Source organism: Oryzias latipes, chromosome 17 (assembly GCF_053564925.1).
Source record: "Oryzias latipes strain Hd-rR chromosome 17, Olatipes_Hd-rR_3.1".
Classification (NCBI taxonomy): domain Eukaryota; kingdom Metazoa; phylum Chordata; class Actinopteri; order Beloniformes; family Adrianichthyidae; genus Oryzias; species Oryzias latipes.
This window is the reverse complement of record NC_136253.1, coordinates 6,203,091-6,228,870: the sequence shown is the minus strand read 5'-3', so window position 1 is coordinate 6,228,870 and position 25,780 is coordinate 6,203,091. Positions and strand designations below refer to the sequence as shown.

At 42.6% G+C, this 25,780-nt stretch overlaps 2 protein-coding genes across 6 annotated transcripts in view; both read left to right on the top strand.

Moving 5' to 3' along the window:
* Positions 1-1,382: 1,382 nt before the first annotated feature.
* usp33 (ubiquitin specific peptidase 33) lies at positions 1,383-21,989 on the top strand. Of its 3 annotated transcripts, XM_078935278.1 has the most exons (25): positions 1,475-1,614; positions 3,226-3,334; positions 4,976-5,075; positions 5,232-5,285; positions 5,385-5,447; positions 9,479-9,625; positions 9,746-9,854; positions 11,315-11,384; positions 12,472-12,585; positions 12,727-12,805; positions 14,044-14,488; positions 15,161-15,301; positions 15,507-15,622; positions 15,854-16,026; positions 16,122-16,192; positions 16,280-16,313; positions 16,427-16,472; positions 16,559-16,739; positions 16,881-17,007; positions 17,117-17,286; positions 19,280-19,361; positions 19,460-19,568; positions 20,270-20,372; positions 20,835-20,903; positions 21,022-21,989. In XM_078935278.1, exons 3-25 carry the CDS (start codon positions 4,989-4,991, stop codon positions 21,177-21,179), a joined length of 2,748 nt encoding a protein of 915 aa, XP_078791404.1. In that variant the 5' UTR covers positions 1,475-1,614; positions 3,226-3,334; positions 4,976-4,988; the 3' UTR covers positions 21,180-21,989. The 3 variants fall into 3 exon arrangements, 2 of the variants coding, with proteins under 2 accessions (XP_011484368.1, XP_078791404.1); XM_011486066.4 differs by lacking the exon at positions 3,226-3,334 and having other exon boundaries at positions 1,383-1,614; XR_013650707.1 differs by lacking the exons at positions 3,226-3,334; positions 19,280-19,361; positions 19,460-19,568; ... (1 more) ...; positions 20,835-20,903; positions 21,022-21,989 and adding an exon at positions 18,458-18,854 and having other exon boundaries at positions 1,384-1,614; positions 17,117-18,415.
* Positions 21,990-22,032: 43 nt separating this feature from the next.
* The window catches only part of zzz3 (zinc finger, ZZ-type containing 3), a 29,607-nt gene continuing 25,859 nt past the window's right edge, over positions 22,033-25,780 (top strand). Inside the window, exon 1 of one of the 3 annotated variants that reach the window (XM_023965439.2) lies at positions 22,033-22,307. The gene's annotated coding sequence lies outside the window, so the exon portion shown is untranslated. Of the gene's footprint in view, positions 22,600-22,741; positions 22,848-25,780 lie in introns of those variants that run through there. The other 2 variants (XM_023965440.2, XM_078935277.1) reach the window with 2 other exon arrangements.

The following is a 25,780-nucleotide window of genomic DNA, read 5'->3' as shown; positions in this document are numbered from 1 at the left end:
AAACCGTGGAACATTTGTTTTTGGAGCGTATGCATGTTAAAGTGCTCTGGTCTTCCTTTGATGAATGGTTTAAAGGTATAAAAAATATCTAAATAGACCATTGAAATTGGAATGCCATTAAAACTGAAATGTACATTTGTAATAATAATTTAGACTTCATTATAAATGTCTATGAGAATTTATCTGTATTTGCAACCGGATTATTGCATTGAATTGAATTATTATTGAGTTAAATTATATTTAAGATCTCTCTACCACAACATATGGAGAAAAAAAGTGCCCCGAAAAATTCCCATTTACTAGATCACATATATTATAAACATATATTATATATTATAAACATATATCATTTGTGAAATAACACTATTTTTAAAATGAAAACAACAATAAGTTGTTAAATTGAAATAAAACCCTGTCCTTTGCCATTATCTTCCCTTTGGCCCTAAGGCTGTCCGCTGTTATTTACAGCGACAATTTTCACAGTAAAGTCTCAAGTCATCAGATTTTCTTCTCCTGTACTAGATTTATTTAAGGTCTTAGATTCAATCACTCACAACTATTTATTTATTAATTTATTTATTTATCTCGTTGAATTATTTTGTGCGTTCTTCTGCTTTTGTTTCAACATCACATGATATCTTCATGTGATTCAACAACAAATCATCTTTATAAAACAACAATGATTTAATTTTAGTTCACTATTTTTGACGTGTTACATAGGTTTTTACTTTAACACTTTGACACCCTTTACTAGTTAGCACTGGTAAGTGTGCTTCTTTTTATTTCACTACATAATTTTGATTCATTTTACATTCAACAGAAGAATTTCAATCTACTGCTTTTATAATTTCACTGCATGATGAAAACAACATCGGCTGCTTTTCTTCTATTGTTTTTCTTCTTCTATTTATTTTAATTGTGACGAAATTCAAAACAAAATTCAGTCGGCCCTACACCAACCAAGACAAGTGTACATATTTATATATATACTAAACCTTCTCTTCAAGCAAACAAATCAAAGTATAAGAGAGTTTAATATCTTAAACCAATCAACCCAACATAGAGCAATAAAGTGAAATAAAAAAAGAAAATGTAAATAGAGATCTGCTAATTAATAGTAATATATTGACCCCATTAATACAAAAGCTTTAAAATAAAAGTCAAACTGTTTTTGATAATTTCCGATGACATATTATTTTCTGTAGAAAAAATTCAGTTAAATCTGTTGCTTTGATATTTTGTAGTAAGAGGACTTTTCCCCAACCTTTTTACTTATGTCTTTAATATTTTGCCAACATTATAATAAGGCTGACGATTGTGTTTAATGGGAAATTGTGCAGAAACGGCGTCGCTGCTGCTGATGGCGCAGGCACAGTGCGGTGAGGGGGAGGGGGAGGGGGAGGGGGAAGGGGAGGTCCCTTCGGTGTGTTTCAAACCGGAAAAGGGGCGGGGAAAGTTGTAACGTTAGCAACCACGCCGAGGGACGGGAGCGGCTGTCGTTACAGGGGAGGATTGCGTTTTGAATTATGTGTCTGTATGCCGTGTAGCTGTTTGTCTGCAGCGTCGGGCAGCGTTGGATGAACGCAGGAAGCGCCGCATCCCGGTACCGAGCAGGTAGGTGGAGCGAAGCGGATGCTGGTTTCGGGGCCGGAGCAGTAGAGGCTAGCTAGCTGCTGCCGACGACTCTGTGGGATCGTCGAGGATCAGCGGGAACTGTAGTGGTCTGATCGGAAAGCAGGGCGGTTATCAGTGACATAACGCCTCGCTGTTGTACTGGAACTTAAACTAAGTGTAGCCACGGTCAGTTTTGGTTAAGACTCGCTTTAAATGTTAAACAAAAGCGGGATGAGCTGGTAGTTAGCCTGAGCCAAGGTTAGCTAGCATGAGCCTGTGACGCTGTCAGCGACTCGACGGGGTTTGACAGCTCCGGTTAAAGAGCCGACGAGGCCGACGGTGCGGACACCTTTTTAAGACTTTCGCGTCTTTTTATGAAAGGATGGAGCCACTTTGTTCCTGTCATCACGTTAAAAAAGGGCTGCGTTTCAGTCGAAAGCTGCCGTTGTACACGTATCTGCCATGACCGTCCAGGAAAACTAAGCTATCGTGACGTTTCAAGCTGAACCGGCTCGGGTTGCGCACATACACGTGAGGAGGCGCGAACTCTTCAGCCTTTTTATTTATTTTTTCGAAACCACTATATTAATTTTTGTGTTTTATTTTTGGGGAAAAAATAAACATGTTTTTTCTAATAGGTGTCAATGTATACATTTTTTGGCCTGCTGTACCTCATTTAAAACGCCCGTGAACGCCCCACCCTGAACGCCTGAACGCACCACCGCTTTGGAGTTCACAAAGTATTCAAATCCATCAACACGTCAGCAGACACACTCCATATGAAAACTTTACATTGTTCCTTCCTTTCTTCTGCCATCTTGTATATTATATTAATGAGGATTATATGTTAATGATTTAGAAGCTGATGATGAATAGAATAAGAATTTAAAACGCTTTAAATATTTATTACACCACATTTTCACTGTAGGTTTAATTTGTTGCTTTAATAATTTTTGCACGCATCTTATAAATATTCAGAAAGTCCTTGCATGTTTGTTTATTTTATATTGTTCTATATTTAAACATTTTAGATTTTTTTTAAACGTGATGTTGACATAAAAATATTGTTATTATATAGTTTTTTTAACAGCTGTAAAACCACCAGTGAATTATAGATAAATATACATCAAAACAGTAAAAATGCTGAATTTCAAACATATTTCATTTACGAAAAAATACTTTATTGAAAGTGAAAACAACAATAAGGTGCTAAACTGAAATGAAACCCTGCCGTTTGCCATCATCGTCCCTTTTGGCCCTAAGGCTGTCCTCTGTTATTTATAGCTGCAATCTTCACAGTAAAATCTCAAGTCATCACATTTTCTTTTCATGTACTATACTGTAGATAGCAGCATAAATGCAATTTATTTCTCAGGTTTTATGTATCCAAAGTCCAAGAAATGGAATGACAAAACACAGATGCACTTTAGTATTTCCCTCAAAACTGTTCATTTAGGATATTCCTATTTATTAAATAAGTTTTTGTTTTGTTTTTTAGATTATGGATCTGAGTCTGGTTAAAGTTCAAGAGGCTGTTTATGTTGTGAGGAAACAGGCGTATTGATCACACATTGCTGAACCTGAAATTGGGTCTGCTGTCATGCTTTAAAGGCCGCCAGCCTTCATGTGAGATTCCCAGAATGCCTGGATGTCGTTCCCTCGTACAAGCCATGCGTCCACAGATACGAAGCAAAGGTGGAAGCCAAACACACCTCTGAAGGTTGCTGCTCTCTGTGCATGTCTGATCTGTTGTTTATCTGTTTGTTGTCAACTCTGAGCTTCAGTGACCGTACACTTTAGTTCCGTTTGAAATCAGGCCGGCCCCAATCCCGGTCCTGGAGGTCTAGGGATCAGCTGATCAGGATCAGCATTGATGAGATGAGATGTTCTCTTTCTCCTGATCAGCTGACTCAGGTGTCTACATATTCTGATTGACTGAACACACCTGATCCAGGTAATCAGCAGCAGGGAGGTCTGGAAAACACGCAGGGTGGTACATCTCTAGGATCCCGGACCGGGCTGCCCTTTTTTTTAAAATAAAAAGACCTCAGAATAGGCCTGCACAATAAATCGTAAATGTATTGTTATCGCGATAACAAGCTGTGCAGAAATTGCAATAAATGGTCATCTTACATATGCTAAAACAATCTTATGTCAGCTTGAAGCATTTAACGAATCAAATAAATAACCCTTATGTATTTGACCAATCGGATGAACTTCTTTACATCATTGACCAATCGGATGGAGCCCTTTTATGTCAGATGCTGGCCTCCTATGTATACGAGGGTCATTAGTAGTTTATTTTAAGTTATGCTGACTCTTATTTAACCTTTGCAGTGAAAATAGAAAAGATGTATTTAGTTGTTTTGCTATTTGTTCGTGTGTCACAAGTTATATCGTCATCGCAAAATTGATCACTAATATCACAAATCACGAGTTTTCCTCATATCGTGCAGCCCCCCCTTGGTGTGTTGTCAGATCAGATTTATTATTTTTGTTATTTTACCACGTAGAGTTTTCTGACACCATTATTATGTCAACGTTCAGTCATTTGCCGTGGGAAAAAGCTTTGGTTTGAGCGATTTTTCACAAAATGCCGCCAGCTTAAGTCTGCAACCACAGCTGAACTTTCATTGACCTTTGACCTGGGAAAGAAGCAGTCATCTTGAATTAAAAAAAAACAAAAACCACCTTTCGTAGCTTCTACACAGTTTGATCCATCGTCTCCCTTAACGCCCTGAGCATCAGTGGGAAATTACGTGGAAAAAAATGTTGGTTTTAAGGTTAGTAGATTTTGAACGGCGTTGGCCTGGTGAGCTGGCAAAAGTGGCGTTCTGCTGTTGCTCGCACAGTTTATACCAGAATATTGTGAAAATTGAACACATGAACCCCTGGCTCAAGCTGAACAAAGCAATACAATATGAACATATTAGGAATGTGGGCGTGGTCAACAAAAAGCTCCGTTACCAAGGAAATCCAGAAAGTTACTTTTGCTGATTCTTCTAAAATTTACACCGATCTGTTGGTCCCCCCCAGGGGATCAAAACATAATATGGTTGCTATGGAAATAAGACCATCAGAAAAGCCACCATTTTGAAAAAGGTGGGGTTTTTTTGCATCAATTTATCCTTCGTAGTTCTGAAAAGGGTGTCTGGGGAAAAGCCAGTGCGGCAGCGAGGGTGGGGGCGCTTGCTGCTTGCGGCTTTATTTATTCATTTTATTTAGTCATAAGTCTTCGGGAGTTTCACTTTGCTGGTTTTATGGTTTAGAGTGAAGATCCTTTTATTGGCATCATCATGACTCTAAAACAGGAATTCTATCAATATTTTCCAAATATCTTTGCTCCGAATCTTCTTTTCAGACCGTCTGAAGCAATGCCGCCGCTGCCGTCCAGCTGTGACTGTCCCCATCTGGCCTGTGTGGGGGAGATCACCAAGGAGGAGCTCATTCAGAAATCCCATGTGAGCAAACGTACCGCCCTGTCCAAACCCTGCAACAACTGGTTCCATGTTTTCACAGCCTTGAATCCTGAGCCCGTTGTGTTTGTTTTGGAAGATTGTCATAAGTTCTCTTAACCCGAGCACTTTCATGTCTTTTCTTTTTTTGTTTTTTTTTAGGGCCACTGCCGAGACTGTAACGTCAAAGGACCAAATCTGTGGGCGTGTTTAGAGGTGCGATGATGCTCTTTTGTGAAAACACTACCTGATGAGATGTTGTCTGGTTTTCCTAACGCCCCAACGCCTGTGTCAACCGACTGCTTCTCTTTCCAGAGTGGCTGTGCCTATGTGGGCTGTGGAGAGTCTCACACCGATCACAGCACCGTGCACTCACAGGTTAGACACCTCGCGTGACCTTTCTTTGTTTTGAAGCTGTGAGGAGATGGCCTTGTCTGTTCTGCTGAGAACATCTGAGTAAAGAAGCAGAGGAGACACAGATGGCCGTCCAGGACAGGCCTTCCTACTGTAGAGTCCAGGGAGCAGTTATGTGACGTAAACGATCTTCAGTGTCGTTTTCCCTTGTAGTCCATGATTACAGCGTCTGCATGTGCAGCTCTTAAGGCCTGTTCACACCGGGACGAATTTCGTCGGCGAAAATCGCCGACGTTTAACGCCTCGTGACTAAACAAAGGGCACCAACGAGAGTGTGCACACCGACGCGAAAAAACGCCACGCGTTAAAGCGTCAAAAAAAAAAAAACGCCTCGGGTTCGTTTTTTTTTTTCGACGCGTTGCGTCGAAATCTACTCGACCAATGAGAACGGCGCTTTTGCTCACGTGTCTGGAGCTTCTGAAGTTACAGTAAAACACAACTTGGGGGCGCTCAAACACCAAACTGCGTTGCTGAGCACACATACCAGCGAAAAAGATAGACGCCAAGTAGCGTCTACACAGCCGCGAAGCAATAATGACGGACATTCTAAAATATCCCCGAACCAAGCACCAGTTGGAGCTACTGATGCTTGAAATATTCATGTTTTCTTTGTATTATTCTGACAAGCGCGTAAATACTTACTCTCTTCTTCTGAGTGAAAAGCGACTTTAAGAAGCGTAAAGTTGCGCAGCGCCACCTTGTGTACAGGAGTATTTCTGTTTTACATTAAGCGCCATCTAATGTCAGGGAATGAAATTGCATGTTCACTCCACTCATCGTCAGCGAAAATCGCCTGGGTGTGAACACAAAAAACGTGGCGAAAAACGCTGGCGAATAACGCCTGGCGAATATTCGTCCCGGTGTGTACGGGCCTTTAGCCTGCTGAAGTGTTAAAAACCTCTCAGCCTGTCTTTGTGCCTTTATCTCCACTTTCAGAACACTTTCAGTTGCGAGGCATCCATTATTAATTGGCATTCCTCTGGGAAGTGGGGGAGAATCTCTGTTACTGCCTGCTCTGTAGCTACAGTATCTGCGCTGCAGATTATGGAGCCGCTCGTGTTCTCATGGTGGACTTGGTATTTGGAGGACAGAAAAGCAGCTTTTGCATTGCCTCTCAGAATCTACATCACTGCTCCAAACTTTGCATCAAAAAGATCAGATGAAGATCTCACGTCTGTAAAAACTAAATGTGATGTATAAAGCATGTTAGAGCTTTATTTGTAGGTGTGGGATATCTGTTTAGAAAGTTGTCTTTTGTTTACATTCAGTGTGCAGCAGCTTTAAAGAGCCTTTATCATGCAAAATGAACTTTTTTATGTGTTTTATAATGGTAATTCCTAAAAAAACCAACCGCACATTCCTGAGTATTCCTCTATGAGCACAGGGCTCGACATAGCCATTTGTCCGCTGGCCCGGTCCTGTTTTTCAAGCAGTACGGACCACAAGACTTTATTTTTTACTTGTCCGCTCGGGCCACTAAAATATCTAACAATTAATACATTTTTCCCCTTTTACAATAAAGTATATTTTGCGAAAACGTGTAGATTTACCTCGTCTTTATAATTCACTTTTTCTGCTAGTCTTGTGTTCAGACTTCAAGGGTTTCTATGGGAAACCTTTGATCACTTCTCCTTCTCTCCCGCCTGCGCGCGCGGCTGTCACTGCCGAGCACCACGCGGCACGCGCTCACTCAATTTTTTTTTCAAACTTTATTGAATGTAACAATTCAATAATAAACAATGTTAAACAGCAACAACGAAGTAACAAGCCAGTGGGTTATTATTACATTTTAGGCAGATATATTTAAACTGACACTCATATCAGCGCGCCCCCTGGTGGTTTTTCACCGCAATGATCATAAATCCAACACCGTCACTGAAGAGAGACTGAAGCATGTCAGAGATGTGGAAGACATGGCAGGAATAGATAGGAATATGTTAGATGGAGTGACGGGTGGAATTAGTACTATGGACAGCAAGATATTTAATGAATGCATTGAAGATGAAACTGTATGCACTAAGCTTTAAGCTGAATGTCAAAGAATCAAAGGCAACTCCAAATACCTGAATCTCAGACTCAAATGCAGTATAAGGTCAAACTACTTAATTTTGTTTTTCTTTACAACACTGTAAGCAGTAAGTATTTCTAGTTAGCTGAATGATCTCAGTAATTTAATTGTATTTAATTTTTCAATTATTTAATTTAATTAGGTAACTAAAGTAACTAAAAAGTAAATGTAACTTTGCAACAGTAACAAAAAGCAGAACCTTAAGGCAGTCAGGGCAAAAAAGTCAATAAAACTTCTTAACTATTGATTAGGAACAAATGTGAAATAGCAGTGATTAGAAGCAGCATGAAAACTTCTTAACTAGTGTTTCCTACTACACTGCAGCGCTCTCTTCAAAACATCTGAAACAGACTAGAGCAGATTTAAGTTTGATATGCTCTATTTTTAGTCATTGAAAAGTGTATAAATAAGTGCTAGATGTCACCAGAATGCACCAAATTGCACCATATTAAAATTTTCCAGGGAGGCATGCCCCCGGACCCCCCTAAAGTTGCAAGCACCTGCGGAGCGGCGGGTCTCGCTGTGCGCGGTGTCGGGCCAGTAACTTTCAAAAACTACTGGCCCTGTGGGCCAGTGCAAATTTCTGGGCTATGTCAATCCCTGGAGCAGCAGCCCCTCTCAATCCACTAAAACATTGTGACATCACAAAGTGAGGAACCGCCCCTTCTAGGAAGAGTCTGTGCTGCCAGCCCCGCCCCCATGCTAACACGCATGCCAAACGCTTTCCTTTTATATGAACAATCTGAACATCCATCTTTGGAAAAGTTCAGATGTTTTCGTGGGAGAAACGCAGATGACATCATCTCTATGGATTAGTTTACTCTGAAAGGCTTAAGAAAAGCAGGATATGGACCCTTTTAATTCTTAAAACGTTGACTCAAACTGTACGGAAAGCTGGTATTGGAGACTGAGAGTTCAAATAAGATGTTTTATTACTGCATTTAGGACTGTCCATATGTTTTCCTGGTGCTAGAGGCCAACCATGCTTCCTAAAAAGACTGCATACCAACAAAGCAAATACTTCAGCCTTGTTTGTTTTTGCTATGGAAAAAAAATGTGCTGGCATGACGATAACCGCTGAGATGATCACAAGCGGTTCCCTTTTTCCCTCTCGGCATTTCGGCTGCTGAAGTGGCTTTTTGGCCTCATAAATATAAAGATGGTTAAAAATTGAGAAGCATCATTATTTGTCTTCTTGTTGGAAGGGGTCATTTCTTGGTGAATTTCTTTTCATGAAGCATTTAAATGAAGACGTTTCCCTTCTGCTTCATCTGCTCAAGCCTCGTGCTGCTCTGATGAATAATGGAGGGTGTCGGTCCACTGCCGGTCACGTTCAGTCTGGTGTTTGGTCTCAGTGGGTCAGCAGAGCCCAGCCTTGTTTCCAGCAGAACCCGTCTGAGTCCAACTTAAGAAACCTGAGACAAATTTGCTGTCTGGCTATGGTTCAAGCCTCTTTCTGCTGTGAGGTCACACCAGTCGGGCCATGCTGACAGCGCCATGGGGGCTTGCCGCTCGCCGCCTCTGGCTCCTCTCATAAGCTCTAAACTCATTAAACTCATGTACACCGATACAGTACTGAGCAAAATTCACATGAGAGCCATCACGGCTCACCGCTCCTCCAGGGACCGGCTCACCTCTGCAGGGGGGGTCCAGGGACGCCACCAGAGAGCTTCTACTTTAGACCCAGATGGACACTGGCAGTCTGTGGGCGGAGCCTCACACAAAGATGCTTCTTTGACTGAAAATGATAACTTGATGAAAAGATTTTGAGCTGCTGTCGGTTCACCAGAGAAGGTTATTTAACGCATCTGTCATCAGGCAGTAAGGTGTTTTCTGTGTTTCTGTTGGGTCCTCTCTGCCTGGCTCGGCGTGTTTTTGTGGTCGTCAAAGCCTCAGCAACGATGCTTCCCTTCATTTATTTGTGCAGGAGTCCAGGCACAACCTCACCGTCAATCTGACCACACTTCGAGTGTGGTGCTACTCCTGCAGCAAGGAGGTTTTCCTGGAGCGTAAGCTGGGCCCTCACTCTCCTCATGTGAGCTTCAAACCACTCCCCCCACCGCAGAACGTTCAGGTAACCCCCCCCCCCCCCGTCTCCTGATCAAAGTTCTGTTGGATCCCATTCACAAAACATCCTGTTTATCTTTGCTGATGAGTTGACGTTGGTGACGAATTCTGTGTGCTGGTCTTCAAGGACGCCATGAGGGACTCGGGGAGCCCAACTCCTCTGAGGGTTCCTTCCAGTGGGGGCTGTGAAGATCTGGACATGGACACCGAGGAAGAGGATGACATGCGAGTCAGAGGTGAACTTCAGCAGGCCCCAGCATTACTGACACAGACATTTCTTTTTTTGTTCTGTTTGCAGCATTGCAGATAAATTACAAAACAACACCCAGGAAGCAGTTTATTGCAGCTCAGATGTCGTAATGTGCTGTCAGTTGTTCCCACAGATGTCTAGTAGGACTGGCCTGACCAAGCAGACCGATAATACATTTAAAGTCCCACTCTGCTCATCTCATGATCTATTATCAAAGTGTTCCCGGTGATCTGTTCAGGATGATTACGTTCATTTTAGGCAAAAGCATGACATTAGAATTAGAATTTTACCTCTGAGTTGTGGGTGGGTCCATTGGAGTGGAGCAACCCCGCCCCCCTTTCCCTCTTTTATAGTGTTGCGAAGTGGAGCAGGAAGCCTATTCCCTTCACAAATACTCTCTTTTTCTAACGGCATTTGTGCATCTGCTCCAGATTCACAACAGTTTGATTAAATAAATATCCACAAATTACATTTTAATCTTAAATGTCTTTTTCTAAAACATTGTCACTGGAGTGGGTCTTTAAAGTCAGTGCAGTAGCGGCATTCTGGGAGTGACCCAAGTGAAAGGGCAGGTCACACAGCAGGGCAGAAGTCTGGGGAGATTCTGCCTTTGAATGAAGCAGCAGTTCTTTCTTTGGCTAAGGCTCTACTAAAGCACACAGTCTGCAGAGGAGCTGGGTTGGTGAAACAGCAGCTCATGTGTTGCCTCACCCTTCCTTCAGATTTGCACAAACGCCTTTATCATTGCATCTCTCCGAGGGAGCATTCCATTAGCTCGTAAAAATACTTTTCTTCCGTTTGCTTCTTATCTTCGGCTGTGTCCTCTGTACCCTCTGCAGCCGTGATTAGATTAGACTTTAGATTTTTAGCTTTATCGTTGTCACTAAGTGGTGTGGTGCTCTTCAGTGGATTTATCAGGGCCACTAATGTAAACCGTATTTTCACTTCATGCTGTGAAAAGCTGACAGACTCCACAGATTAGTGGTAGAGCGAAAATGCACAGGGCGGACGATCAGGAGCGCTGCGTCATGGCAAACCTCGCCCGCTTTAGCTGCAGCTAACGCTCTCCTTCCAACCAGTCACATGACGTTAAGATGGGAGATTTTCAACACGTGAAAGATTCAGAGGTTTCAACAGGATACTTTGATTGGTCAGAGATGTATTTGGGTTTTCTTTAGAACCCAGTGACCACAGAAACACAGTCCTAATCATGGCAGACGATGTACAAATTATTTTTGGGGAATTCTCTCTATGCTTCTTTTGTGAAACATGTCATTGTGTATAACCTGTGTGTTAACTCGAGTACTTTAACCACTTTTCAAAAGATAACCTCTTTCCATGTGTTTTTAGCGAAATCCAAACTAGGTCATGCTAACATGGAGACCCTTTAAATATTAAAAAGCCTGTTTGAACTCTGGCTGTGTTGTTTTTTTTTGTCTCCATCAGGCCTGTCGGGGTTGAAGAATATCGGCAACACCTGCTACATGAACGCCGCCCTGCAGGCCCTGTCCAACTGGTGAGCTTTTCCACTCGTCTGCAACCTCTCGGATTCCTTCTTTTTCCCCCGGCGGTACTCCATCCCGTTACTTTGATCCCACCGATCTCACTTTTAACACTTTCCTTTTTTTCTCTGAATCCATTTGCGGTTCTATTCACCGGCTGCCTCTTGCAGGCTGTGAGAAATGACTATCGCTGTGCTCATTTGGGAGAGTGATGGCTGAGAGCGGATTGGTGCACTGCACCATTTGAGACGCCAGAAGTGGACTTTTGTAGTTCCCTGTAGGCTCTACAGTTACAAATCAATGTCAAATCTTTGTCCGTCTCTTTCACGGCGTCTCCTTTTTCCTCCTCCTCTTTCCAGCATCACCTCTTTTTTTTTCCCCTTTCCACCTAATTGGTCATTACTGCAGTAATATTGGCAGTTTAATTCATTTAAAGCCTCTGTATTGTCCTCTATGAAATGTATCACTTCATAAAATAGCTTACTTCTTTCTGTTTAAATTGAACTTTAGCTCTGAGCCCAATCCCTCCATGTTTTAACAGAACTGTGGACACTGCATTCGGTTTAAATGAAACCAGGAAAAAAAAAAGATGTGGGTCAAAATTAGCAATCTAGATTTCCTCCTGGCACGGTGCAGCTGCAGGAGGAGGGACGCTCAGGCTCAGCCAAACCCTCCTTTGATGTCTGTTTGCGGGAACGCTGCAGCCCTCTTACTTTTGCACCGACCTGCAGTTTCAAGGCCTTCCCTCTTGCCAGGGACCGGAGAACCCTCCATGCCTCATTTACTCTGTAATTAATATCTATCTGCTTAATTCCTGTGGATTCTGCCTGCATCAGGAAATGTATTCTGAGCTGGTTTTCTCGTCACTTCAGTGTCTTTCTGCTCTGGTTTGTGTTACTAATAAAAGAAAAAAATCAAATGAAATACACAAACCCAACTTCTTTGTCCATCTTTTATTCATTTTTTCATAAAAATCTAATTTAATATAAAAGAACGGACTTGTCTTTGAGTAACTCTGCCATAGATGTTGTCTAATTTGATTATTTTGTATATTCTGACTGGATATTTTATTTTTTATTTGTGCCTCCTCCCTCATTGCAGTCCGCCCTTGACGCAGTTTTTTCTTGAATGTGGTGGCCTGGTGAAAACAGACAAGAAGCCGGCTCTCTGCAAAAGCTACCAGAAGCTGGTGTCCGACCTGTGGCACAAGAACAGGTACCAATACCAGCCCCTTTATTTCCCTTTGCATGCACATTTTTCAGTTTCGGGGTCCTTCTTATGACTCTCTGAGTCATCTGTGCTGTAGTTTCCCCACCGCTCTTATTCAAGACCGGCTCCGTTTCTTTCACTCCTCAGACCTTCCTATGTTGTTCCAACCACCCTGTTCCAGGGGATCAAAGCCATCAACCCCATGTTTAGAGGCTACTCTCAGCAGGTAGGTCATCCTGGCTGATGAAATGCATTTGCAATATCAGTGTTTTCATTTTCCACAAAACCTTTGGTTACAGTGTACGCAGTTCAGGACATTTTCTGCAGTGTGCTGTGCATCCTAACCTCAAACCACAGTAATCTTCTGTTATGGATGTTTTTGTCTTTCTGATCACGTGCTAAACTGGGGGTTATTTTAAGACCATCCTCATTTCCTAAAATTCTACGCTGTCCCTCATTTTTCCTTGTTTCTAATCACACACTTCTCTTGAATGAAACCCCATTAGTTCTGGCTTAAGTTGCTCAGCAAACAGTGCCTTTAATTCTTAATTTAAAAACCCTTTCATGCCTGTTGAACACCATCCACAAAAAGCTTAAAAGTTCATTTTACTGTTGGAGTTTTTCCGAAACGTTAGACTCGTTGTACCCGGATGGATTCTGGGAAAAGGTTTTGTTTGGCGGAAAAGTGCCCCCATCCTTGTGTTTGTCTGAAGGGGTTAGCTGAGGAATATTCATTTGTTCTGCCACGCTGGGCTGCACAGCCTCAATGCCGTGAAGGAAGTTAACGTTTCAGCTCTTGGGAGACCAGGCTTAATTTGGCTTGAAGGAGGAGATTGGATTTCTGAGGTTCGTTAAGTTTGATTACACATTCATTAGCACGTGGTTTTAGATTTGGCCATGACGAGCTGAGATGAACCAAAATGTAAAGTGATTGTCCTTTTTGATTTGAAAAGAGAGGATTTGTGGAAAACACTTTATTCGGTTTGTCAACGCTGGCATTAAGTTGTATTTAAATGGACATTTTCCTTGCTTCAAATTGAACAGGGTCCAGAATATGCCTGCACAAAAAAAATCGCAAATTTATCGTTATCGCGACAACCAGCTGTGCAATACGCATATCGCAAAAGTCTGCAAAAATTGCAAGTATTTAACGTATGAAATAATTCCCTTTATGCATTTGACCAATCGGGTGGAGCCCTTTGATGTTAGATGACTATGTAGACGAGGGTCATTTGGAGCATAATTTAAGTTATGTTTACTTTTATTTAAGTGAAACTGTTGCAGTGAAATGGAAATAATGTATTTAGTTGTTTTGCTATTTGTTTACGTATCCCAAGTTATATCGTAAATCGCAAGTTGCCCTCATATCGTGCAGCCTTATTCCAGATCCAATTTTTCTAAGTTCTCTCCAAGAAATCAAGATAAACTGTAGTTTCTTTTTTTATTTTCAAACTGGACCTTTAGGACTCGCAGGAGTTTTTGCGTTGCTTGATGGACCAGCTGCACGAGGAACTGAAGGAGCCGATGCCAGAACCAAATGACCTGTCCAACGGCATCGCCATGGGGGACAGCATGGAGGAGGACAACCACACCCAATCAGACAATGACTTTCAGTCATGTGAATCCTGCGGCAGCAGCGACAGAGCCGACAACGAAGTGCAGGGTGGAAATGAGCTCATGGGCGACACCAATGAGGCAGAGATGCTGATTCCTGAGCAAGAGGAGGTCCAGGCCAACAGGGAGTGGCAGAAGGAGAAGAACATGATTAACGACCTCTACCGCTCCGGGGTCAATGTCATCATGAGTGGAAGCACTGGGGTGGACATCGACAGAGATGTTGACACCACGTCTGAGACCAAACCCATTATCAGCAGCCAAGGAGCTATTAAGGTCCAAAGCAGATCATCAGGTGAGGATGAGGCGGAACAATTCAGGAGTCGACCTGCTGTTTTGGTTTATCTTTGTGTGACCTTCTCCAGATCTCCCAGAGTCTCCATCGCACATTATCAAACCGCTCATTAGCTCTTTGTCGAAATCTGCAGAAGCCTGATAATGACCCAGCCTTTTTTAGCCATGTGCGAAAAGAGAGAAACTTGGAAAACAAAAGGCAGGAGCAGAAATGCTGAGCTGAAAAAAGGCAAACTAAAATGGGAGTAAAGAAGAGAAGAAGATCTGAGGATGTGATCTGCACTGCTGAGCTCTCATAAAGAAGCTAATGTGCTGAAATCTGATCCCTTATATGCCTATTAATTCAATTAAAAATTGTACTCTGCTTTAAATATATATTAAAGAGTTCTACTTCATAAAGCATGTGCAGTGAACTTCATGAATGACGACATTCATGATAAAGTCAAGTAAAATCATTGAAAGGATTATTTTTAATTTGTGAACAATCATGTTTAGCATTGAGGTTATGTATGGTTGTTAGGCTGCCTCCGTAGTGCAGACAAACCACAGTCATCCCACAGACATCCTCACAACAGTGCAGTATGTTCACCGATAACCTGACATTCCTGAGCGGCTTCTGGAGCTTTAGATCTCCAAAAGAAAATGAATTAAAACCCGCCTCTCCTCTCGCCAGAATGTTTTCCAGATATCCAGATGTCCAACTCAACAAGACCACAAAGTCCAGTCTCGATGGAGGGACACATTCCCAAACTGTCCAGCAGCCCGCCCAAAGCTGCCTGTGGCTGGCCGAGCCTGAACCCTTCTCACAAGAAAGGTACAAATCCCAGTGTGTTTATGTGTGTGTGTGTGTGTGTGTGTGGCAGAGGCTCAGAGGTGAACCTGAACCCTGCAATCAGTCAAATCTGCATTAAATGCTGGAAACTTAAGGACGGGTAAATGTAACCTCGTGTTCTGTCTTTTTGTCGACTTGCGTGCTAATCTATACATGTTCTCACATTTCTGCCTCTGTCCTCGTCCAGCTGTCACCACATTCTCCCCAACGAAGAGCAAGCGGCAGAAGAAGTACAGAAGTATCATTTCAGACGTCTTCGATGGGACCATCGTGAGCTCGGTTCAGTGCCTCACCTGTGATCGGGTTAGTGTTGTTACATCTCTACAGTCCTGCTGAACTCAAGTCTCAGTCCTGTTTAATGGGAAAGGGTCCGACAGTAGGGTTCTGTAGTTGTTTTCAAAGACTGCTCAATCATACTTGTGAGGTTTTGCTCCAATTGAAAGACTAACCTGTAGGTAAAACATTGCCGTGTGGAAACATCTTAAAGGTGAGGATTCCTAACGCCTTGCTGGCTGTGCGGTTTGTGTTTGTCAGGTGTCTGTGACCCTGGAGAATTTCCAGGATATCTCATTGCCCATTCCGGGAAAGGAAGATCTGGCCAAGCTGCACTCATCCACCCACCAGACCTCGCTGGTAAAAGCTGGCTCCTGTGGGGAGGCGTATGCAGCTCAGGGGTGGATAGCATTTGTCATGGAGTACATCAAAAGGTACGCATGTATGATAGAGGAACACAACCCTGTTCCATCTACAGCATGTCGTTGCTGCTGTTGGGGTAAATAACTCCTCTGTGCTTTTTCTCCAGCTGGTTCTGGGGTCCAGTGGTTACACTACAAGACTGTCTGGCTGCATTCTTTGCCAGAGACGAATTAAAAGGTAATGAAGTGCTGGAACAAATGTCGGTTTTGTCCAACTCAAATCTCTGGATTGATTTATCAATAACTGCATCTTTTTGTTTTCCAGGAGACAATATGTACAGCTGCGAAAAATGCAAAAAGTTAGTAAATGCAAAGCTTCATATTTACACCTCGCTGAACAAGAATTTGCTTCTAATGAAAAACAGCAAAGGATGGATTGAAGTGATTTTTCTCTTCGTTTTCTCCTCTTCAGGTTACGAAACGGAGTCAAATTCTGTAAAATGCAAAAGTTGCCAGAGGTGCGAATCATTTTGGATGTTGAAGCAGTTTTTTTATGGCCCGCAGTTTTTTTAAATCTACGTTGTTTTTTTTTGCTCTGCTGCAGATCCTGTGTATTCATCTGAAGCGGTTCAGACATGAGCTGATGTTCTCCACCAAGATAAGCACCCATGTGTCCTTCCCACTTGAGGGGCTGGACCTGCAGCCCTTTCTGTCCAAAGACAGCTCCGCCCAGACCACCAACTATGACCTGCTGTCCGTCATCTGTCACCACGGCACTGCCAGCAGTGAGTGGGCGCCGTCACTCCCCTTTCTTGGCGGAGAGCGGGGCATTTGCCATCCGTTGGCACAAATGCGCCCTGATGACATTCTTTTACAGGGATGGGTTTGCGGACGCTGCTCTTACTCTTCTCCCTGTCTGATCCCAGGTGGCCACTACATAGCGTACTGCAGGAATGACTCCAACAATCTGTGGTACGAGTTTGACGACCAAAGCGTGACCGAGGTGTCTGAGTCCTGTGTCCAGAACGCTGAAGCCTATGTGCTCTTCTATAAGTAAGCTGACCCCCCAGAATGAATAATTCAGGCTCTCGGTTATGTCTGAGACATTGAAATTCCCCGAGCTTCTTACAGCGGATTAATATATGAACTGTTTCTGTGACAGAAAGAGCAACGGGGACACCGTGAAGGAACGTGGGAGGGTGTCAAACTTATTCAACATGATGGAGCCCAGCCTTCTGCAGTTTTACATCTCTCGCCAGTGGCTGAACAAGTTCAAGACCTTTGCTGAGCCAGGGCCCATTTCCAATGATGACTTCTTGTGTGTGCATGGAGGTGTGTCGGAACTTTCCTTCCAATTGTCTTCTTTGCATTTTGGCAAAATGCAGCCACTGCTTTCATCCTGCTGAGGATTTTTGGTTTTTGACAAATCTTCTGTAACGTTCTCATAGCTTTAGCAGAGGTTCCTTTTTAACACTTGTGACTTATATTTACATTTGACATCTGGTTAGAAACTGCCCGAGTCCACTGTGCAACTTCTTTCACAAAGGTTACAGACAGAACTGAAGGCAAAGAGCAGCCCTGTGACTCCACGGGAACTAGACTTTCTTAATGTTCTCACTCTGGCTTTCCAGGGACCATATGGCCCATGGCAAAAGCTTAATGCCAAAGCACCTCTTAGTTTACAATCCCAGTAAGTGAAGTGAGCCTCCTCCAAGTTTACCCAACACACTTCATCCAGTCACCTCACTCAGTGAAATAACAAGTGTTATTTTTTAAATGATATTAGTGACAAACGACTAGTTCAACTTTTGATGTGAGACGCCATTCTTCCCACTGTTCTCGTGATCAGCAGGTTTGCTAAATCTCTCTCTCTTTTGTCTGATGCCTCGGCAAACCTCTCCACCACATTCAGGCGGAGATTCTTTATGCAGCTAATGCCTTTTTGGTCCAGACCAGGGACAGACGCCACAAAGGGTTTCAAACAGGGAGCTCTGTTTCCGGATAAAAAGGAAAAGAGTCACAGAACTGAAAATGACTGAGCTCTGATGAAAAACGGGAACAGAGAACGGTTCTGCTGAGGCTTTGCTGTAGGACAAAGGATGCTCAGTGCAGTCATACATATAGATTCAAACATAAATATGAATGGTAGCATATGGTTGTGTAGAGGGAAACTAAATGTGTTATTACATTTGCATGTCTCACTTGAAGGGTATTTACTAGGAGGGCACAGTTCTTGGTTTAAAACCAAACCCTGTGTTTGAACCGAATCATGGGGAAGGTTGCATCCCTACATCACTCTGTTTACGTTTAAAATGAGTGTTCTGCTAAATTCTATATATTTTAAGGGCCTGTGTTGTGCTATTCTTGAGCCTTTCTGAGTAAACTATTTCCATATATCTGATGGTATATTACCTTTGGCACACTAAAGAACAATTTTTTAAAAATACAAGTTACTTTTGCAGCTCATTTTCCTACACGGAAGAAAGACGACTCGATCTTTGAGGCTCCGCCTTGCGCTCTTTGTGGGTACCGCCTATTTCATGACGTCAACCTAGAGCCGGCCTTGGCAGCATGTCTGTGTTTCGCACATGAAAACAAACAACATCCAAAATATTTGAAAAGATGCATCTTCATTGAGTGCATATATGATAAGAGCTTGTAGCCAATCACCGCTAGTTCCACTGAGAAAGTGGGCGTGTGTGTTAGCCTGGGGGCGGGGCTGGCAGCGCAGACTCTTCCTGGAAGGGGCGGTTCCTCACTTTGGGATGTCACAATGGAAGAGCCCATTCGTATTTGTGGATTGGGAGGGGCTGCTGCTCAGAGAGCAGATTTTTAGAAGAATACACACAAATGAGTGAATGGATCAAAATACCACTTTGGGGCTGTTTTTGAGAAGAATACACATAACGTTACACTTAAAAGCTCAAAAAAGTTGATTTTACATAATATAGGCCTTTAATATTGTTTTTTTCATTAAACCGGGCTTGGCATGAGCCAACTGAATGGTATTGCATCTTTAATTACTTATTAGCAAAATCATTTTTTGTATTTTATTTTATAGTTGTTTTGTAAAACACTAATCATATATTGAGCCAGATTAAAACTGTGACCCAAACATAGAGGTTTAAACTGAATTTTGGGGAATTGTTGCATTCCTCGTCTAGTCGTCTTTACTAAATGTGTTGTGGAGGAAAGTGAAACGGTTCCTAATGATTGTCGACAGTCGTCATAATTATATCCTGACGTAACAGTTCACCTCTTCGGATCAGATGTCTCTGCTTTGAGTCAGCGTGTCCCGTTTTCAACAGCGTCTCCTTGTTTTTAGGTGTTCCCCCCAACAAGGCGTCGTTCATTGATGACCTGGTAGTGATGCTGCCACAGAACGTGTGGGATCACCTTTACAGCAGGTACGTGCTCAGATGTGTTCAGGTCCAGCAGTTGTAGTGTCATTTAGTCTGTGGGGGTAATTTACGCTGTGTGTGTGTGTTTGTGTCGCTGCATGCAGGTACGGAGGAGGACCTGCTGTCAACCACCTGTACGTTTGCCACACATGCCAGATTGATCTAGAAAAACTAGAAAAGCGCCGGAAGTCCGAGCTGGACCTGTTTGTCCGCGTGAGTATTCCTCCCCTGGTCTTTGAACGTCTGTACTCGCCACTGAGACACGAACCAAAACTGGTGTGAGTTTAAATGCATTGTGTTCCAGCTGGAGCTCATATAAAGCCTGTCCTCCAGTCAGCTCCAGGGGCTGATGGGCTGGATTTGTTGATGTTCTTCAGCTGACAGCAGATGAGATGAGAGGAGTGAAAGAGATGAAAGCCTTATCAAGAATGCACTGAGGCAGATGCAGCAGTTAGTAGCTGCTCAGTGTGCACGCTTACACAGTGGGACAGATGAATGTGTTGTGTATCTGTGAAAGAAAAAGCTTCAATGAGCCCTTGTGCTGTCTTGAGGGGTCCAGATGACCCCACCCTTACATTGACATGCATCCAAGGCACGTAAACGTTGGGAGTGGGGTCCAGATGACCCCACTCCCAACGTTTACGTGCCTCAGATAGCACAAGGGTAAGCTAATGCACAGAAACAGGAAGAGAGACTGTATCAGTGGCATACTGGCTGTCCTCTAATTGAAATGACTTGATTTGCTTTTTCACGTCGTTCGTCTCTTCGTCCCTTCATCCTCACCTAATTTTGTTTTGCCTCCCGTCTTCTTTCTCTGCCCCTCGTCCCTTTACGCCTTTATTCCCTCCTCGTGTCTGCCGCTCACTCCTCCCCCACTTCCTCTCTCCCCTCCTCCCTTTTGCTCCCTCTTCCAGCTGAATAAGGCGTTCCAGGAGGAGGAGTCTCCGGTGGTCATATACTGCATCAGCATGCAGTGGTTCCGCGAGTGGGAGGGCTTTGTCAAGGGAAAAGACAATGGTAATTAAAGCCTTCCCTCCCCCCTGTCATGTTTAAAGTTGCCCCCCAGAAATGGGATGTACGGTGATGAACATTAGACCACTAAAAGAAACGGATGATGTGTTCATGCCATAATGTGGAAAACCTGCTTTTTAAAATAGAATGTGAATGGATTTTTGGGTTAAAAGAAACTGTAAAGACCCCTCTTTGTCTTCAAAAACCCTGCGACTGTCTCATTTGTCTCTTCTGCTACAGCTTTGTTTCCTTTCAATTGTCAGTTCAATTTATGCATCTTGAAACAAATGTTCAGACATTGCTCCTCTGCAGTTTGTTTCTCATCTTTCTTGTAAAAGAGAAGCATGAAGTGTTTTCCAGCAGGACAGGAATTCTGTGGGCTAATTCCCATTTCTAAACAATTTCCCAATGAGTACATGAGACCTGCTGCATACATGTCTGGACAGCTAACACGTGTTTTTCTTTCAGACATACCAGGACCCATCGATAATTCCAAGATAACGGCAAATAAGAATGGACATCTGACGCTCAGACAAGGTAAAAGGACTTTGGTCTAAGGCTTTTAAGCGACCGTGCTTCTCTCTGCCCTCCAAACACAGGATAAGCATGGTGTTAAAGCTGCTCGTATTTTGACTAGTAGGTGTTGCTTCTGCAGGTGCAGACTCTGGACAGATCTCCGAAGAGACTTGGAACTTCCTCCACTCCATCTACGGAGGAGGCCCACTGGTGACATTTCGACCGAACGTCAATCACCAGGAAACGGAGCCGTCGCAGTCGGAGGAGAAGATTGAGCTGGAGACGCGCTCTATTTAACCAAACACTTCACAATAAACAATGAAAAAATCGTTTTAGAATAAAAGTAAGCCTTTTTTTTCTTTTGCACTGGACATTTATTCAAGCAAAGGACCCTATTTGTACCGCTAACCGACAGTCTGAAGGCATGCTGAGGTCTGCTATGCTGTAATAATCTGTATAAAGAGCTCTTGAACTTCTCTTGGCACTGTTGATTTCATGTGATTGTTTTTTCACTGCGATTCATGTAATTTATGAGCAGCTAAAAGTTCCTCAGAATGCCATTTTTTTTCTTGATTTAATGAGCACAAATTGTATGTCCGTAGGTATTGCTGTTGTTAAATACACTCTGTAAATAGATCACATTTTCTTTCCTGTTGTACAAAAAGTATTGTCCCCTGAACGGCATTAATTGCAAAATGTGAGACTGTGTGTGATGACTATGTAAAAGGTTATGAAGGGACTAATTTCTGACTAGTCTCAGGAAAGACTTTTGTTTTGCACTGTTCTGTAGACGTACTCATGATTTGTATGTGAATGTATCAGTACTCCTAGGATGTTGGCTCAGTTCAGCACTTGCTTATTCATCACTAAGAAGGTTGCTTTATTATGTATTTTTGTATTTGAAGGCCCACTGCAGTTAAAGCATGCTTAACACTCAAAATGTGCATGCTTCACTTCTGGACAGCTATGGAAATGCCATTGTAGCACCCAATCATCATCCATTCATTATTAATTAAAGGCATTATTTTTTTGCTATGGGCATAGTGTTGCTTCATCCACTGAATGCTGCTCTCCAAGTTTTTGCTAATAAAGTGAGGTCTCCCTTTATTTCTGCTGGCGGACACTATTAAAACTTGAATCGATGCTGAGCACTGCCCTCGTTGGCGTGATACTTCTTGGACTGTTTGCGGGATAAACGCCGACAAACGAGGGGCGCGCTACGTTCGGAGAGCGCGCGCTCACCCGCCGCGGAAAGGGAATTCGGGGGATTTCTGTCGACGGCTCGGACTCTGCGGGAGCAGAGAACTGACGGGATGGCGTCGCACGATCGGGAGAGCGGCTGAGTCGCTTCACACACACCCCGACTAGTTGACTGGATTGAAAACATGGCTGCGGCCGAACGTGCAGCGAATTTACGGAAGTGAGGTATGGCTGATTCTTAAGCTTCAAAAAGCTGTTTAGAACTAGACTTCCAGCCGGGTCCTTTTTAGTTGAAGAAATTCCCAAACTTTGATGTCTTCTTACACTAAAAGTGTGTGTGGTCGTAATTGTGGGCTTCACAGTTGCACATCGGCAAAGTTATGCGCGGAACAATCAGCTAGCTTGGCTAGCTAATGCTGGGCTGTTGCAGCTAGCCGCTGGGGCTAACTGAGTAACTACTGCCGCTGGACCGCTAACCATGCTACTGCAGCGGGATGTTTATCATCGGCCAAACCCGGTTGGTAGAAATTTTTTCCAGCCATTTGTGTTTTTCGTGAAGCTAGGATTTATACCAGTTGTGGGTGCTAGCTAGCATGTGACTGCTGCCACTGGTGGAGGCAACTCGACCGTCAACTAATCAAATCAACACGATTCAGTTAGAAGAAAACTAGCCAGTGTGATGTTAGCCAACTTGACTAGTCGATCAGAACAGAAAAATAACCAAGCAGGTTGAAGTCTGTGTTGTAGTTGAATGGAATTTATGAGGTAGCCTGATTTTTTTTTTGTTTTTGTTTTGTGTTGAACGCAACAGTATGTTATCTCGACTCATTCTGAGCGTTAATGTTTGATGTGTGTGAGCGCTAACGGTAAGTTGGGCTGCTAGCTCACCGAGCGGCATGCTAGGTTAACTGAGGTTTGCGTGGAAGTTGGAGCATGCTAGGTTTCCATCGCTGGTTACACGGACTGGTTCTGCGCTCCGGGGCCGGTCTCTCCTCCGTGGAGAGTTCACCTGCTTCAACAATTAAGAGTGGACCGGCTGCACGTGCGACGGCAACGCTGTCAAGTTTCACGAGTTTCTCCTCATCCTCGTTCCCCTCAACTTTCGTTTGGCGGCATCACATCATCTCATTATTAGCGCGACTGCTTTTTAAATTTAAGTCATTTTGTGTGGTTTATTATCTCAGCAGCAGTTGGGAGGGGATTTTCAGGCCCATGGAAACTCGCTCTGTAATCAAACGGAGCGCAGTAAAACCTCATGCTGTCTGTAAACGTAGCTCTTTTGTGGCTGGAACACTTTAAATTCATCTGTGTTGTTGTGTGTCGCTCACAGACCACATTTATGATTAAAAACACCTATAAGGTGTGAGTGGGCTCCTTAATACCCGGCGTTGTCCCAGATAATGCAGATCAACACGTGTTTCTATGACTTGAATCTGAATCCAAACAAGCTCATTGCAGAGGAACAAGACAACAGTTGCACGTGCGTCACCTCTAGGTATTGACCAAATTAACTTTGGCCCTTTAGTATTTGTGGTTAACATGTCCCCCATCATCTAACATTCTTGCTTAAATCAATGCTCACGTATCTGTTATTTAACAACAACAGAGTTGACTCTTGGGGATATTTAAACTCGACCCACGTGTTTAACTCTAGAACGTGACAGTTGCATAATGTCCTGGGTTTTGTCCTTGGGTTCTTTTTTTATTGTCTATAATTGCAATACTTTTCAGATTTTTAATGGCCAATACATCTATCATTTTTATGAGGAAGTTAAGGTTTCAGTTGCTGTTTGTAAAAGGTTTCTGGTTTTAATGTTTTTAAATTGTATGTGTGGGAGGATATATTGTTTTGTCATGTCACAACACACCGCAGCTCTCCAGAACCTTGTCATGTAACGATTGTTCTTCCAGAAATGGTTCTCCAGCACCTTCTTAACAACCACATGGACTACATGCTGCTCGGTGCTTCATTTTATAGCATTGCTGGCAGGTTTTACAGCCCTTTGAGCTCGAGTCTGTCTTCGGTATTCCAATGAAGAGTAATTTGCATTTTTAGACTAAAAATTCTATAGTTACAAAGACATTTTCAGAATCGCTTATTCTTGAACGGCATTTTATGTATTGTCTGGAGGTCCTTTCAGATAAGATGAAGTGACTTACAGAATATTCTGATGAGTTTCAAGGATGAGTGCTCCATCTGGAAAAACATGCCCTGCTCTCCATCGCCATGTCTCTATTTTTTTTTTGTTATGTGTGGGTAAATAACTGGTTTTCTCCTCTGGAATCTATAGCAGAGTGTGACAGTGTAGCACGGCATTGCTCGATCCACTATCATACTTTCTCCTTGCAGAAATAATATGTAAATGCTTTTGTTGTCAAGGTAGCATCTGGGTTTGTATATGATGAGCTTATGGAAAAGCAAAGGTGTGCCCTGATCTATACAAGGAGAAGCTTTTTAATGAGCTTCATCAAAGCGTGGCTCCATAGATTGATAGTTTTCACTATCAAATTGGCTGCCAATCAAATGTATCAAATGCCAATTAATCCAAATCTTTTTCATTCCAACCATAAAGTCTGTGACTTTAACTCCTCTGAAGGAGAGGATCCAGTCAGATCATTTCTCACTAAAAGTCACTTTAGTATGACCTTTCCTAGGTAGACCTTTTATTGTCCGCTTTGTTAGATTTATTATTTGCTCTGTGAGGAGAGTCTGCTTCAGGGGTAACCTTCCTCTGTCTCTAGGAGAGCTTTGGGGATCTATATTTACATGAAGAAAGAACGAATGCTTTTATTGTTTCAAATTCTAGATGCACTTTAGTATGTCAACAGAAAGTTGGCATCCTAAAGCGAAAGTTTAAAGAAGTTTAAAAACTGAGACCTGTGCAATTGTACACGGCTGTATTTATGTCTTTGTTTGGGATGCAATGATTCACTTTCTCCACAATTCAGTTCAAACGTCCATGTTTGGGTCACAGTTTTGTTTTGCTTCGAGATGTGGTTTGTGTTTTACAAAACAACAACCAAAACCTAAAAATCTAGAAAAACCTATTTTTAAATGAGCAAATAAGCAAATGATGATGAAAAATCCTTAATTTGGCTCATACCAAGCCTGGTGTAATGTAATAGAACCACAGTAAATAGATTCAATTTAGTACATCACGTGTTTGATGCTTAAAACGTAAATATATGCAAATGTAAGCGGTAGGTATGCAATGATTCACTTTCTCTACGGTTCGGTTTTAAACAGAGAATTGGGGAATTTCTAATATCTATATAGGGTTTTTTCATTTTAATGTACATTTAAATGATTACATCTTAAAGCAAATAATATGCACAAATACATTATCTCAGAAAATAAAAATAAAATTTTCTAAGTTTAATTCTAGAGTCATTTTGTTTATATCATTAATTTTAAACGACTGCAAAAGGTTCGATGGGATTTGAAATGTTTTGGATCAGTGAGCCACTCATTGATTGGAAAGACGGTTGTCTAGAAGATCACAAGCACTGTGTGCAAGAGTAAGACACAAAAGGTCATTACTGAAGCAGCTGCGTTCAAAAACATTCATGTGATCGCTAAATGGAAGCAAAAATGTGCTGCATGATAACCACAACCTTGAAAGGATTTTGAAATGAAGCCCCTGAAGGATTTAATGGAAATGCACAAAGAGTAAAATAACTGCTAATGTCAGAAATGG

Coding starts and splice junctions, on each gene's coding strand:
- usp33 (XM_011486066.4), top strand. CDS start 4,989: ATGCCGCCGCTGCCGTCCAGCTGTGACTGTCCCCATCTGGCCTGTGTG. Junction 5,448..9,478: donor ACAGCACCGTGCACTCACAG/GTTAGACACCTC, acceptor TTATTTGTGCAG/GAGTCCAGGCACAACCTCAC. Junction 12,806..14,043: donor TTAGAGGCTACTCTCAGCAG/GTAGGTCATCCT, acceptor CTGGACCTTTAG/GACTCGCAGGAGTTTTTGCG.